Source organism: Rana temporaria, chromosome 4 (genome assembly GCF_905171775.1).
Source record: "Rana temporaria chromosome 4, aRanTem1.1, whole genome shotgun sequence".
Lineage (NCBI taxonomy): Eukaryota > Metazoa > Chordata > Amphibia > Anura > Ranidae > Rana > Rana temporaria.
The window spans coordinates 184,724,570-184,737,712 of record NC_053492.1 but is presented as its reverse complement, the minus strand read 5'-3'; the positions used below and the strand labels follow the sequence as shown (position 1 = coordinate 184,737,712).

The 13,143-nt window shown below is 44.1% G+C and overlaps 1 protein-coding gene across 2 annotated transcripts in view; it reads right to left on the bottom strand.

The window, feature by feature from the left end:
* Positions 1 to 720: 720 nt before the first annotated feature.
* The window catches only part of PPP1R2 (protein phosphatase 1 regulatory inhibitor subunit 2), a 37,736-nt gene continuing 25,313 nt past the window's right edge, over positions 721 to 13,143 (bottom strand). For both annotated transcript variants that reach the window (XM_040349499.1, XM_040349498.1), the window contains one exon: positions 721 to 3,268. Coding sequence is in view for 1 of the 2 variants with exons in the window: in XM_040349498.1 (XP_040205432.1) it covers positions 3,228 to 3,268 (41 nt within the window). In the remaining variant the exon portion in view is untranslated. The remainder of the gene's footprint in view (positions 3,269 to 13,143) is intronic.

Genomic DNA, 13,143 nt, shown 5'->3' with positions numbered 1-13,143 from the left:
CCTGACTGACAGCTAGCAAAGACTCTGAAGATGACAGACTATAATAGCAAAAGACATTATTTAGGTTGCAGAATTTGGCTGCATCAGTAGGCAAACTGCTAGCACAACTGGGATAGTCAGTGAAATGTTAGCTGGGGACACCTAGTATTGTGGAAGTGTCTAGACTCATACATATTACAAACCACAATGCTGATCCTGATGGGCCTACTCACAAAATGAGCTTTCAGAAACAGGGCAGGAGCCGAGGCAATGCCAGCAACTTTGGACCTGGAAAGTGCTCAACTGCTAAATTATTCAAAATGGGGTCTGGAGCACCACAAGCAGCATCCAGTGCCTGAAGATCAGTAACAAAAATATTAAGGTCTAGGTATGGCACTCCAAAGCTTTATAAAAGACCAGCTCGAGCAGTGAAAGGAATCTTTATAAATAAAAAAAAATACTTTGCAGAGCTGAGGGAAAAAAAAAACACCACCACACACACACACACACACCAAAAACAACTTAGGCAAGCTGGTAGTATGACGCATTATGAGCAGGTCCACAGTTTGTTTGCCAGCATCTAATTACCGTATTTGCCGGTGTATAAAACGACTGGGCGTATAAGACGACCCCCTATTGTTCCAGTGACGGGCTATACTCGCCGTATAAGACTACCCCCTTCCGAGACAACACCATTTAAAAAAAAACATCAGAAACATAAAAAAAATAAAAACATCAGACTTGATTAAAACACTGTAATTTATTACTTATTGGTAAACTTTTGATGGGGCTTTTAAATAAATTGCCTTTGTTATTACAGTATAAAGATGTTTTTGTTACTGTTCCAAGAAACCCACTCCAGGTCTTTATCACCTTCTTAAATCTGCTTTAAACGGTTGCAGTCTTATCACAAGTACATTACTGGTACAGTACAGTAGTGCCAAGTCTGCTCGGATTGGCAGAGGCTGTGACATCATCAGCCCGCGCCGCTCCAATCCAAGCAGGCTTAACAAGCTCTGTTTTTCAGCAGAGTGCATCGCCCCTGCCGGGACTGGCTGAGTGGCGCATACTGTATACAACAGTATTACCGAGCACCCGGCGGGAATCAGATCTATCTGGCAGCGGCATCTGCACCCGGCTATAAGACGACCCCCGCTCTCTGGCAGTGTAATTAAGGCGTAAAAGGTCGTCTTATACGGCACTATAACCCAAAAGGGAACACTTCCAGTGACCCTCATTTAGAAGAAACAAAAAAAAAAAAACACACACGCACAAAAGGGGATTTCTTATGCAAGTGGGAGACGCTATGCTAATGTATTTTATAGGTGTAGTTGTGATTTTTGAGGCAGGAAAGGCACAAATTCATATGGATACAGAAGACTATGCTGCTCAGGCTCAACCTGCATCATATTGGTGCAATTGGTAATCCGATTTTGCCTGGCTGCATAATTAACTCGCAAAACGTAATGGTTATATACAGAGCTTATGGGTTCCCCTTAAAGCTGAACTCCAGGAATTCAGCCATTTTGTAAACAGTTTCAGCTTACTAGGCATTAAGTTCTACAAGGTGCATGCAACCTTGTGAATGTGACTCGGTTAACAAATGAGTTTTACTGCGTGCTGTAAATGCAGCCATCACTAAACTGCCCCCCAGCTCTGACAAGAGATACACCATCTCCTCTGCCAACCCCTCCCCTCTGCTGTTCATTCACGGAAGGCTTTGTATTTTGCGAATGGATTTACAAAATACTCTGATTGGGCAGGAGATTGGGAGCAGAGGCGTGGGCACAGCAGCTGCATGCGAGTCTTCAGCTGGGGAGCCAAGACCAGAAGGTCCAGCATTAGAGCATGGGAAACATAGTAATAGCTAGGCTATCGACATTTAACAGCAAGTTAAAAAAGGAGAGGCATGCACCTCATTAGACCTAACCCAGGAGGAGGGAACCGAGCTCCTGGCGTAATTTGCCGCAGCACGATCTCCTGGAAGTGGGGACGGGTATCCACTCCCAGAAAGGTGCCAAAATGGGTGTAACTTCGCTTTAATAAATACAACCAGTTCAAATTTTGTGCTAGAGTATAAATGTTCCAAGTCATAAATAACAGACTTTATAAAGGGTCATGTGAGCGATTTCCACTTATTGATAAGGTTTTAAAACTACAGCTAGTAAAGCAAAAAGAATGGCACAGATCAGGAGGCATTCATTTATGGGGTCATGTTTGGAGTACAGCAGTGATAAAAAAAAAAAAAGCCCTTATATTGCACTGCCATCAAAGTTTATTAGTGAGCTGGTATACATTCTTTAACATTTAAGAGAATATATATATTCACCTTTGTAAAATAATCAGTGTATCATTTTAACTTCCACCTAGCTCACTTTTGTACAAGTACTAAAAATGTACAGGTTAAAGGCTTTAAAATAAATATAGTAGCCCGTCTATACTTTGATGTTATGTTCAACTAAGATATGCAAAAACTTTGAACCTTAAATAAGCGAACTTGTTTCTCTCAATCAAAAGAACATGTTTATGAATTTGACAATCTTCTCATGCAACAGCTCATGTTCCAATATGTACTGTTGCTCATACAAAAAATGCAATCATCCACCCTAACAAGAACGATTGTCTTCAGGGCCATTAAAATCAGTCCATTCGGCAGAAGACTTTTTGGGAATAGGGATTTTAATCTTCTTTTCCGGAAACAAAAGCAATAGAAACTACCAGGAGATTAATTAATACAGATTGTATTAATTAAATGCAGATTTTGTGATCTGGTTATATTAGCTAAACAGTGTTCAGATAAAGCCTTATAAGGGAACGTTCAGAAAACAGCTTAACAAGTTGTAAAAGCAACAAAAACAAAAAACAACTTTATTCGATGTCCCACTGAAGCTTGATGTTCTTCTACAATACGCCATGTAATTCAGGGGAAAGGTAATTTCAAAACCTTTAACCAAGGTGCCCGACATGCTGATATCCATATTGACACCTTATAGATAGCGAACGTACGACCATGTATAGATCAATACTGGTGGTTAGGCTGTGCCAGCTTTGGAAACAAAATATGCCAGACAAGCTTGTAAATCACTAATCAGAGTTGGCTTATTAATACAGTTTCCTCAAAAGATAATGATGGCATCAGAAAAGTATTCATTCATACTTTTCACTGTACCCTAGGTCTGTAGATCAGTGCATGTGCAGTGTTGTGGCAATAAATAGACCTTCAGAAAGCTGTTCTGGCTCCATCGCCTCTATAAAACTTGGACATTACTTTGCAGTCGCTCAGGATGACCTGTAGAAAAGAAAGTGATAAAAATTATATGCAGACACTTTTTGCCTTTTCTTTCCTCAATCTTCTCCGAACAAAACAAACCATACAAATCTTGCAGATTTTAATGTTTTCAACCAATTCTTTAAGCATACCTAAACTCGAAAAACATAAATATAATGTATTGCAGCTTACCAGTCCTTTAGATGAGTTGGCTGTAATTTTTTGTTTCCTCTTTAACTGTTGATCCAGTTTTAGCAACACACTACCTGTCCTAGGGCAACAGCACTAACTAAATGTACTGTATCCACGAACGTGCAGATTGGTGGACCTAGTACAGGAAGTGTTAGTACAGAGAACCTCTCCCCTCTACTGTTCTTCATAACATTGGGAAAAGTGTTCTATAGTTCAGCGACGTAAAGTGGGCAGACCCGATAATTGAGAGAACACTGCAAAGCATGCCAAAAACACAAAAAGGGACCACTTGAATTCTGGATAGAAACACCAGGTATGTTTATTGTACAAATAAAGTTTCTTTTAAAAGGATACGTTCACTTTTGTTTTTTAACCACATAAGGACCGCCTAGCGCTGATATACAAATCGGCAGAATGGCACGGCTGGGCACAGGCACGTACCTGTACGTCGCCTTTAAGAGCCAAGCGCGCGGCCCGAAGCTCCGTGCCCGCAGGGACCCGATCGCCGCCGGTGTCCCGCGATCGGGTCACAGGAGCTGAAGAACGGGGAGAGATGCGTGTAAACACACCTTCCCCGTTCTGTGTGGCAGTGACACTGATCGTCTGTTCCCTGCTATAGGGAATGACGATCAGTGACATCACGCCTACAGCCACGCCCCCCTACAGTAAGAATCACTCCATTGGGGCACACTTAAGCCCTTAGCGCCACCTAGTGGTTAACCCCTTCTCTGCCATTTTCACAGTAATCAGTGCATTTTTATAGCACTTTTCGCTGTGAAAAGGACAATGGTCCCAAAAATGTGTCAAAAGTGTCCGCCATAATGTCGCAGTCACGGAAAAAAAAAAAAAATTAAGAAAAATGCCATAAAACTATCCCCTATTTTGTTAACGCTATAACTTTTGCGCAAACCAATCAAACGCTTATTGCGATTATTTTTACCAAAAATAAGAATACTTATCGGCCTAAACCGAGGAAAAAACTTTTTTTTATATTTTTGGGGGATATTTATAGCAAAAAGTAAAAAATATAGATTTTTTTTCAAAATTGACGCTCTATTTTTGTTTATAGAGCAAAAAAATAAAAACCGCAGAGGTGATCAAAAACCACCAAAAGAAAGCTCTATTTGTGTGGGGGGGGGGGGGGGGGGGAAGGACGTAAATTTTGTTTGGGAGCCACATCGCACGACCGCGCAATTGTTAGTTAAAGCGACTCAGTGCCGAATTGCAAAAAAGGGGCAAGGTCCTTAACCTGCATAATGGTCCGGGTCTTAAGTGGTTAATGAATGTACATCTTTTTGCAGGTAAAGAAAATGTACATTTGTTTATTTAGGTTTCTAGGAGCCTCCAAAGCATTGCACCATGCGATCAGCAGATGGCAGGTGTCAAACAGGACTCCTACAGACTTCTCAGTGCATCTGTCTGCTCAAACCTTGCAGATACAGTTGTGCTCATAAGTTTACATACCCTGGCAGAATTTATGATTTATTGGCTATTTTTCAGAGCATATGAATGATAACACAAAAAAAAAAAAAAAAAAAAAAAATAGGATTTTTGTACTCACCGTAAAATCCATTTCTCTAAGTTCATGGATGGACACAGCAGCCTTTGACTGTGGGGTTATATCCGTTTCCTTCCAGGAGAGTTAGGCAGAAATACAGCACTTAAAGTGTTAACAACTTTTCTTCAGTGCAGCTCCTCCCAGGGGGCGTGGTTCCCCGGGTATAACCCACACCCTGCTCTAGCAGCTTCAGTTCGTAACAAGCAGTACAAACAAAGGAGGGGTGGGTGCTGTGTCCGTCCATGAACTTAGAGAAATGGATTTTACGGTGAGTACAAAAATCCTATTTTCTCTTCCGTTCATGGACGGACACAGCAGCCTTTGACTGTAGGGACGTCCCCCAAGCAGTGTCAAAAAATTTGAGGGGTGGGAAAAACAACACAACAAACCAAGCTTCACCCCAAACAAAACTGAGTTACTCAACGGAGGAACTCCAACCTTAAACTGCCATCTGTAACACCCTGCGGCCGAAGGAGGCATCAGAAGATGCACTCACATCCACCTTGTAAAACTTTGAAAAAGTGTGGACCGACGACCAGGTCGCTGCCTTACACACCTGCAACACAGAGGCTTGATGTCGGAAAGCCCAAGAGGCACCGATCGCCCTGGTCGAATGCGCCATGACCCGAAAAGGAGGCGCCCGCCCCTTCAGGGCATAGGCCTGAAGCACAACCTGTCGGATCCACCTAGAAATGGTGGCCAACGAGACTGCCAGGCCCTTTCTAGGACCAGTCACCGACATGAACAGTGAGTCCGACTTCCGGAACGGAGCCGTCGCCGATAAGTACACTCGAAGGGCCCGAACCACATCCAGGGAATGTGAAGTGGCCTCCTTCTGGTTCTCAGCTGCAAAGGCTGTCAGTACTTCTTTGCATTCACAGAAATCCTTTTTTTTGTGTGACAGTAAGCGAGGGGAGAAGATCCCCAGCTTGCCGGCACTAGATGCAGTGGATTAGGGAGATGCTGCAGGAGTGGGAACAGGGTACATGTTCCACCGTAAAAAAGGGTGGAAGCCGTGCACTTACTTTTGTACTCCTGTGACCCAGAAACAGTCACTGTCAGCTGAGGTCACAGAGCCGCACTAGTCTCTGGATGTATCCCAACAATTATGTAGGAATCCACCCAAGTGTCTGACCAACAGCTGGCTCAGCCTCTCAGCGCACTGCCGAGAGCCTAAGCCTGGTGCTCCAGAGAGCACTGGAGGGGCAGAACACAGAGCAGTGACTGACAATCACCACTCTGTGTAGATTAAAGAAGAGAAGGTTGCAGAAACAGGAGGATATCCTACGGTTCAATACGGGCACCCCAGTGTCTGCTGAGCCAAGGAGGAGGTGATTGCTCTGGGTACAGCCACTACACTCACTGCATGCATTTTAGCCTTGCAGGGGTGCACGGATCTGGTAAGTGGGGAACTGAAGGGGAGCATGGAAGTCACACGATTTACTGCAGATCTCTGGCTAAACCTAGGCACAAGTCACTTGAAATCCCCCAGGAGAGGCAGAAGCCTAGCCTATACCTAAGTGTGGAATACAATTTATAAATCACCACTCTGTGTTCAGAGTGGACCCGAGAACTGAACAGTTAGCAGTCATGTGATCATTCAGTTCTTATGTTTAGAGCCAGCGGGGGTCAGTTGTAGCATCGGACTGATACTGCAGCTGTATAGGTATGCGTTTTTTTTTCTCCCCTTTTACAGCCCGCACTTCTACATTCCTTTCTTATTGTAACCTTTATCCAACACTACTTATTCTGGTCCTTTACTATCAACTGGGGCACTACAAGATCAGATTCAACACACTACATAAAATGACAACTAGTATATCAGCTGCCATGATCAGAATGATCAAAACCAGTTTTACACATAGCTGCCAGGAGTAGCTTTTTGTAGTGTTACTTAACCACCAGATAGTTTCAACCCCTTCATTATCAGGCCTTTTTTTCCCAATTTTCAGTGCTGTTGTATTACTGCACCCAAAATTAATTGTATATGGATTTTGTTGAGACAGATAGAACACTGCATACATTAAATGTAGAGGTCATAGTAAGAGGGATCAGGTGGTGAAGGTACAGGTCACATACAGTGGAAGGATGGAGATGAAGGGGTAAATGTACAACTTATTCAGGATAAGGGAGGTGGGGGGTTAATTTAATACAAGTCAGATCAGAGACAGGACCGGTCCAACATATACTGTAGAGAAGTAGATTTTAATAATGTTCACAATAAATTGCACTGGGCTGGTAGTTCGGGGGATTTGCTTTCCTCTCACACACCGATTGGTGTGTGAGAGAAAAAAAAAAGAGTGCCTCCTGATCACCAGCCAGCAAATGAAATGCTAATGGCAGCCTCTATTTTCATTATGTAATACCACAATTGATCACAGCGAAAAAATAGGATTTTTATAACAGCTTACCTTTTTGGGACCATCTGGCAGAATAAACAGAACATCCGTTTTACGTATCTGAGCAGTTGCTTGCAGATAAACCTTCATTGCTCTCACCACATCCAGAGAGTGCAATCATTTCTTCCTTGCCGACTGTGGTTCAGGAAAAAAGGAAGGCAAAACAATATCTTGATTTAAATGGAATGGCGAGACCACTTTAGGAAGAAAAGTAGGATGGGGCCGTAATACAATTTTGTCTATGTGACAAACTTTAAAAAAGGCTCTTAACAAAGAGCTGCCAATTCAGAAACTCTCCTAGCAAAGGAGATAGCAACCAGAAATGCAGATTTCGGAATCAATGGAATATGACGAATGAGTTCAAAGGGCTATTTTTGCAAGCATGACAAAACTAGATTCAAATCCCATGGGTACAATGGAGGCTTGACTGGCGGATTTATCCACAACACTCCCTGAATCCGAACTGGGAGGCCACGTAACTTGTGTGTCCAGGTTTTGAGGGCTAGATAAACTGCCCGAATCTCCAAAATATTGATGGGTAAGCCTTTTTCGGGCATGGCCCAAGTTCCCTGGGCAGAAGCCTCTTCAGGATTGCTCGCCAGCCCAACAGGCTGACATCCGTAGATACCCCTTTCCAAGTGACCAGGACAAAGGATTTCTTTCCTTGTAAATTTGGCTCTGACACACCTCGGAGCACAGGTGCATCGGCCAATTCTAAAGCATCCATCTTTTTGTTCCAGCCTGTCAGGATACTGTTCTGAAGTAGCCTTTATTGAAACTGTGCATACGGCATGGCTTCAAAAGAGGCCACCATCTTCCCCAACAATTTCATGCAGAGACGGATTGATGGTTTCTCCTTTGCCCTGACCGTGCGGACCAGATCCTTTAAAGATCTGATTTTTGCCCCGGGAGAAATACTTTGGTTTGTGTCTAAGACCATGCCCAAATACTCTACCCTTTTCCGGGGCTGTAGAGAGGACTTTTGGAAGTTTAGGATCCAGCCCAGATAGTGCAAGTATTTTACTGTACTGAGTACACTTTGATTTAACTGTGGCATTGACTGTTCTACCAAGAGTAGATCATCCAGATAAGCCGTTACCGTTATGCCCTGCATCCTTAGATTTGCTAGAAGCGGGGCCAGAACCTTTGTAAACACGCGAGGAGCCGTGGCCAAGCCAAAGGGTAGAGCCACAAACTGATGTTCCACAGTGAACCTTAGGAACTTTTGGTGAGCGGGATGAATAGGCACGTGCAAATATGCATCTTTGATGTCTATTGACGCCAAGAATTCCTCACCCTGTAGGGTGAATACCACTGATCGAATTGTTTCCATTCAAAAATGACAAATGTTTAGAAGCCGATTTAGAGACTTTAGATCCAGAATGGGTCCCACGTCTCCGTTTGGCTTCGGCACCACAAAAAGATTTGAATAGAACCCTGTGCCTTGTTCCCTTAGGAGAACCTCTTTGATTACCCCTTGGGACAGCAAGTGATCCAGTGCTTAGAAGAAGGGTTTTCTTTTTAATGGATCTTTGGAGACATTTGAGTTTGGGAACTGATAAGGTGGGATTTCCCAGATTTCTATCTTGTACCCTAAGGATACCGTGGAAATTAACCATTTGTCCCAGATCTCTGTCTGCCAAGCTGCTGAAAACTGCCAAAGCCATCCCCCCACTCGGCCGAGCAGGGGCACCCCTTCATGAGGAAGCTTTGGGTTTCCGTTTACCGTTTTTTGTACCGATGGTCTTCTGCGATTCTGGGTCTGATTCAGAATTTTCGGTTTTGAGGTTGATTGAGAATGCCGTCGCCACTGCCTAGAAGCAGAGGTCCCTGGAACCGGGGAGGAGGACCGTTTAAAACATGGGCGTTTAAATTTATTTTTTTCTCAGGCAAGAGAGCAGACTTTCCACTTGAGATTTTTTGGATGTATTTACCCAGATCATCTCCAAAGAGTCGTTCCCCATGAAAGGGGAAACCAGCCAAAAGCTTTTAACATGGCGCTTCCGCAGACCAATGCTTTAACCAAAGCATTCTGCGCATATGCACCAGTTGGAGCGTAAGGTGGGATGCCTGTTGGATAGAATCTCTCATGGCATAGATCGTAAAACATAAGGCCTTGGGCAGATTCTCCCAAAGCTTAAGCTGATCTGGAGGGAGATGCTTAAGCCCCTGTTTCACCTGCTCCTTTAGTACCCGACACATACCAACAGCTGCCACAGCAGGTTGGGTAACAGCGCCCGCCATCACAAAGGAAGATTTAAGTAAAGACTAACTTCTTTTCAGTAAAATCCTTAAACACCTGTACATTGTCTACTGGACAGGTTAGATTTTTATTTACACAAGAGATGGCTGCGTCTACCACCGGTAGCTTCCATCTTTTAGTAAACTTTTCCTCCATAGGATAGAGAACCTCAAAATTTCCTAGGACGACAGAAATGCTTGTCTGGGTGCTGTCAGTCAGCATAAATATGGTTTTCAAATAAAGGATGCACTGGAAAGGAGCATGCAGCTTGTGGAGATTTTAAATGAACCCAGAGAAGAGAGACAGGCGATTCAGTTAACCCCTCAGAGGGTAACCTGAATGTGGAACGTACAGCCTCAGCATAACACTGCACTTGCAATTTTTGAGCTTGTGAGGCCAAAAAAATGGTCCTCTGATCCACCTGAATTTTTTGGATGTATTTATCCAGATCATCTCCAAATCCGGCTGCTCAGTATCCTTATCCTCTAGGAGTGCCATATCATCCTCATTGTCCCCGTCAGACTTCCCTGAAGAGGGATCTAGAACGGTGGAAAAGGATCCGCTTCGTTTTTTATGCTTTTTAGCGATTAAAGTGGCGATTCTCCCTTCCAAATTGTCTAGAGCTGCTGCCAAAGTGTCTTCAGTGACATACGCAGGAGCTGGCACAATAGGAGAGGCTGCTATACCCGATACAGGCAATGGCTCAATGTATGGGTGCATCTGATTCCTCAGAAGAGGATAATACCCGGCCAGAACGGCTAGAGCCTCCCGTTTTTGGTGGCGTGTCTTTTTTGTCTTAGTCCCTGAATTATTTTTCTGGGAAGACATATTCCTAAGCCAAACCAGAGGTACAAAGACAGTGCATACACTACTGTGCTAGTTTAGCAAACTAACAAAAGTAACTACCACACAGTCTGATGCTGAGTAGGTGCCTTAAGTGACTGAAATCCAACCACCCCAGAGGACTCACGTGCCCTCAAGCAGCTGTGTCTCACTCCTGTGGAGTCTGTCAGGCGTCTGAGGGCAGATTTCAAAAATTCCTGCATGCGCAGTAGAGCAGCGCGCACACCGGCGTGCCCGCTCGCGAGTCCACACCTCCTTCCTGCTTTGCCGGGCTTTAGGAGTGAAAATCGCACCCCTGTGCGTGCGCACGCCTACAGGAAAACGAGGGAGAGAGGCCACAGCATGCGGATTACGCAGCGGCCTCCTCTGACATCCGCCGTACCAATGACAGGTCGCCTGGGAGAGATCGCACTTCTGCCTTGCAGAGCCTGCAGCAGAAGGTGTACTGCAGTGAGCTTCATTCCAGTCTGGTAAGTGGAATCTGACTCCCTCTAGTGGCGGTTTTAGGCAAGGCAGCCCTACTACACAAGGGGAAAGTTCTTAAGTATTTAAAACTTAGCCTTTTCCCCCACACTTACCTTATCCGCACCACAGGACTGCTAAGATTAGACAGTACCAACCTTCACCCTCACTGCGGGCAGTGTTGTGCCAACCTTCAGGGGTATAAGTTCCTATTTAAAGGAGACCTCTTCCCTAGGCCTTGTAGAAGACTCTGCCAGACTACTTTGCGCGTTTTAAAAAGCGAAGGTGCTGGATCCCAGAGCCCAGTCCTCCAAAGAGAGACATTACAGTCACCACCTCGGTCTTCTGCGAGGCTCAGGTACCATCCATTTGGCGTAATTAATAAGCACTTTGGATGGGCCCGGCGGCGTAGCTCCCAGATCCCCGGATGGATTACCACAGAGCTCCTTCTTAGACAAGGGCAAAAAAAACTGAGGTACTTCCCTTCTGGGAGGGGTTATATAGAGGGGAACGTGTCTTCATTGGTTGTGCCAGTGTCCAATCACCTGAGGTAAACTATACAACCCACTATGTAATGACTTGGGCTCTGTGTTCCGTGGTGTACGATAAAGAAATACATTTTGACATACCTATAAATGCAGTACAGTACAGACACAGGAAACGTATTAATAGAACCTAGGTTATAGGCTCCTACCTTCTTGGACACTAGCAAGCTTTCGAGGACACACCCACTGGGCACCTCCCCTATAACCCTACCCCACTACATGAATTTCCAGTTTTGTAGCATGCAATGCAGTGTAACCAAGCAATGGAAAAGAGGGTGGTCTGTTCCCCGTACTGTACTCCAAAATATGGGATTTATAGGAAAGTCAAAAATCTTAATTGTACAGTACTGATACCCCCTTGGGAAGAAAGGATGGTCTTCGGCATAAAAATAACCTAATATTTGTGAAGTATGAGGAATGGTTCCATACAGGATAGGTTACCTAAGGGAATATTCCTGATGGGTTCAAAGGGTTGTTTCTACAGGGCAGAGAGAACAAAGTTGATATCTCAAGAAGCACAGGGTGCTGTAATGGGGGCTTTATTTGACTTGCACATTGAAGAATAGTTTTTACAAGAGAGCAAAGCCAGAGGTCTTTGAAAAAGAATGGACAAGGCCACAACCTGCCCTTTCAGACTGCTAAAGCTAAAGCCAAAGTTCAGTTCCATGAGATGATCTGGTTTGCTTCCTTTAAGGCTGCGCGATTCATTACCTTCTGTGTCTGCCTCATCTGGGGCAGGAATATCGAGGTCTCACTCAGGCAAAGAAATGGGCATAGGAGAAAAGAGGTTTCTGAGCACTGGACAAAGATGGCTGTATTCTAGCCATTATTTGTCTGAGGAATTGTGACAGATGCAGAAAACTCTGCTTTTGTTAGGTAGGCAGCTTGTTGTGTGCCTGAAATAGAGCTGGAATCAGATGCAGAGACTGCTGTTAGAGTCAGCTCCTGCTTTGGTACAAGGGGGACATTGTCTCTCTGGGACTGTGGTGTAACACCTGGTCATCCACCTGTGACCAAGCTCTTGAGTTTTAGCATCAAAATGTAAAAAGTTTACAGCGAATACAATTAAAATATAGCCCTGGTCTTTTACATTAATAGTTAAAGATCCAAAGGTGACCTTGACTTGCCTATCCATGATGCTGGACTGTATATAACGTTCAGGCTTAGCCCATCTTGGTGGGCATACCCCTGAAAGGGTCTTTAGGGTGTTGTACTAAGTGCCAAGATGAGCATCATGCAGGATTTGGAGCAACATTACAGACAACACCCAGAGAGTGGTGTCTGGGTATGCCTCCCAAGGTTTACAGAGGTTGCACTGATCTGGATGCACTGTTTATTTTGGTAACATAAGAAGACAGTGACAATTTGATGGAAGAATTTGAAGATAATATAATGAAGGACAATAAAACCTCAAAATCTTACCTGTGCCCAGTCACTTAAAAGGTAAGCGAATATAACCAAAGGTCCTGTACTGTACAATTAAGATAAATAATTTGGTTTGACTTGACTACAGTGCACCATACCAATAACTCCCTCAATGGAAGTATTGGTATGGTGCACTGTAGTCAAAACAAATCAGTACAAAAAACATATTTTTGAGGAGAAGAGACAAGTTTCAGGCAGGTAAAGAAGATACCAGAAGGGGACCCCTGTAG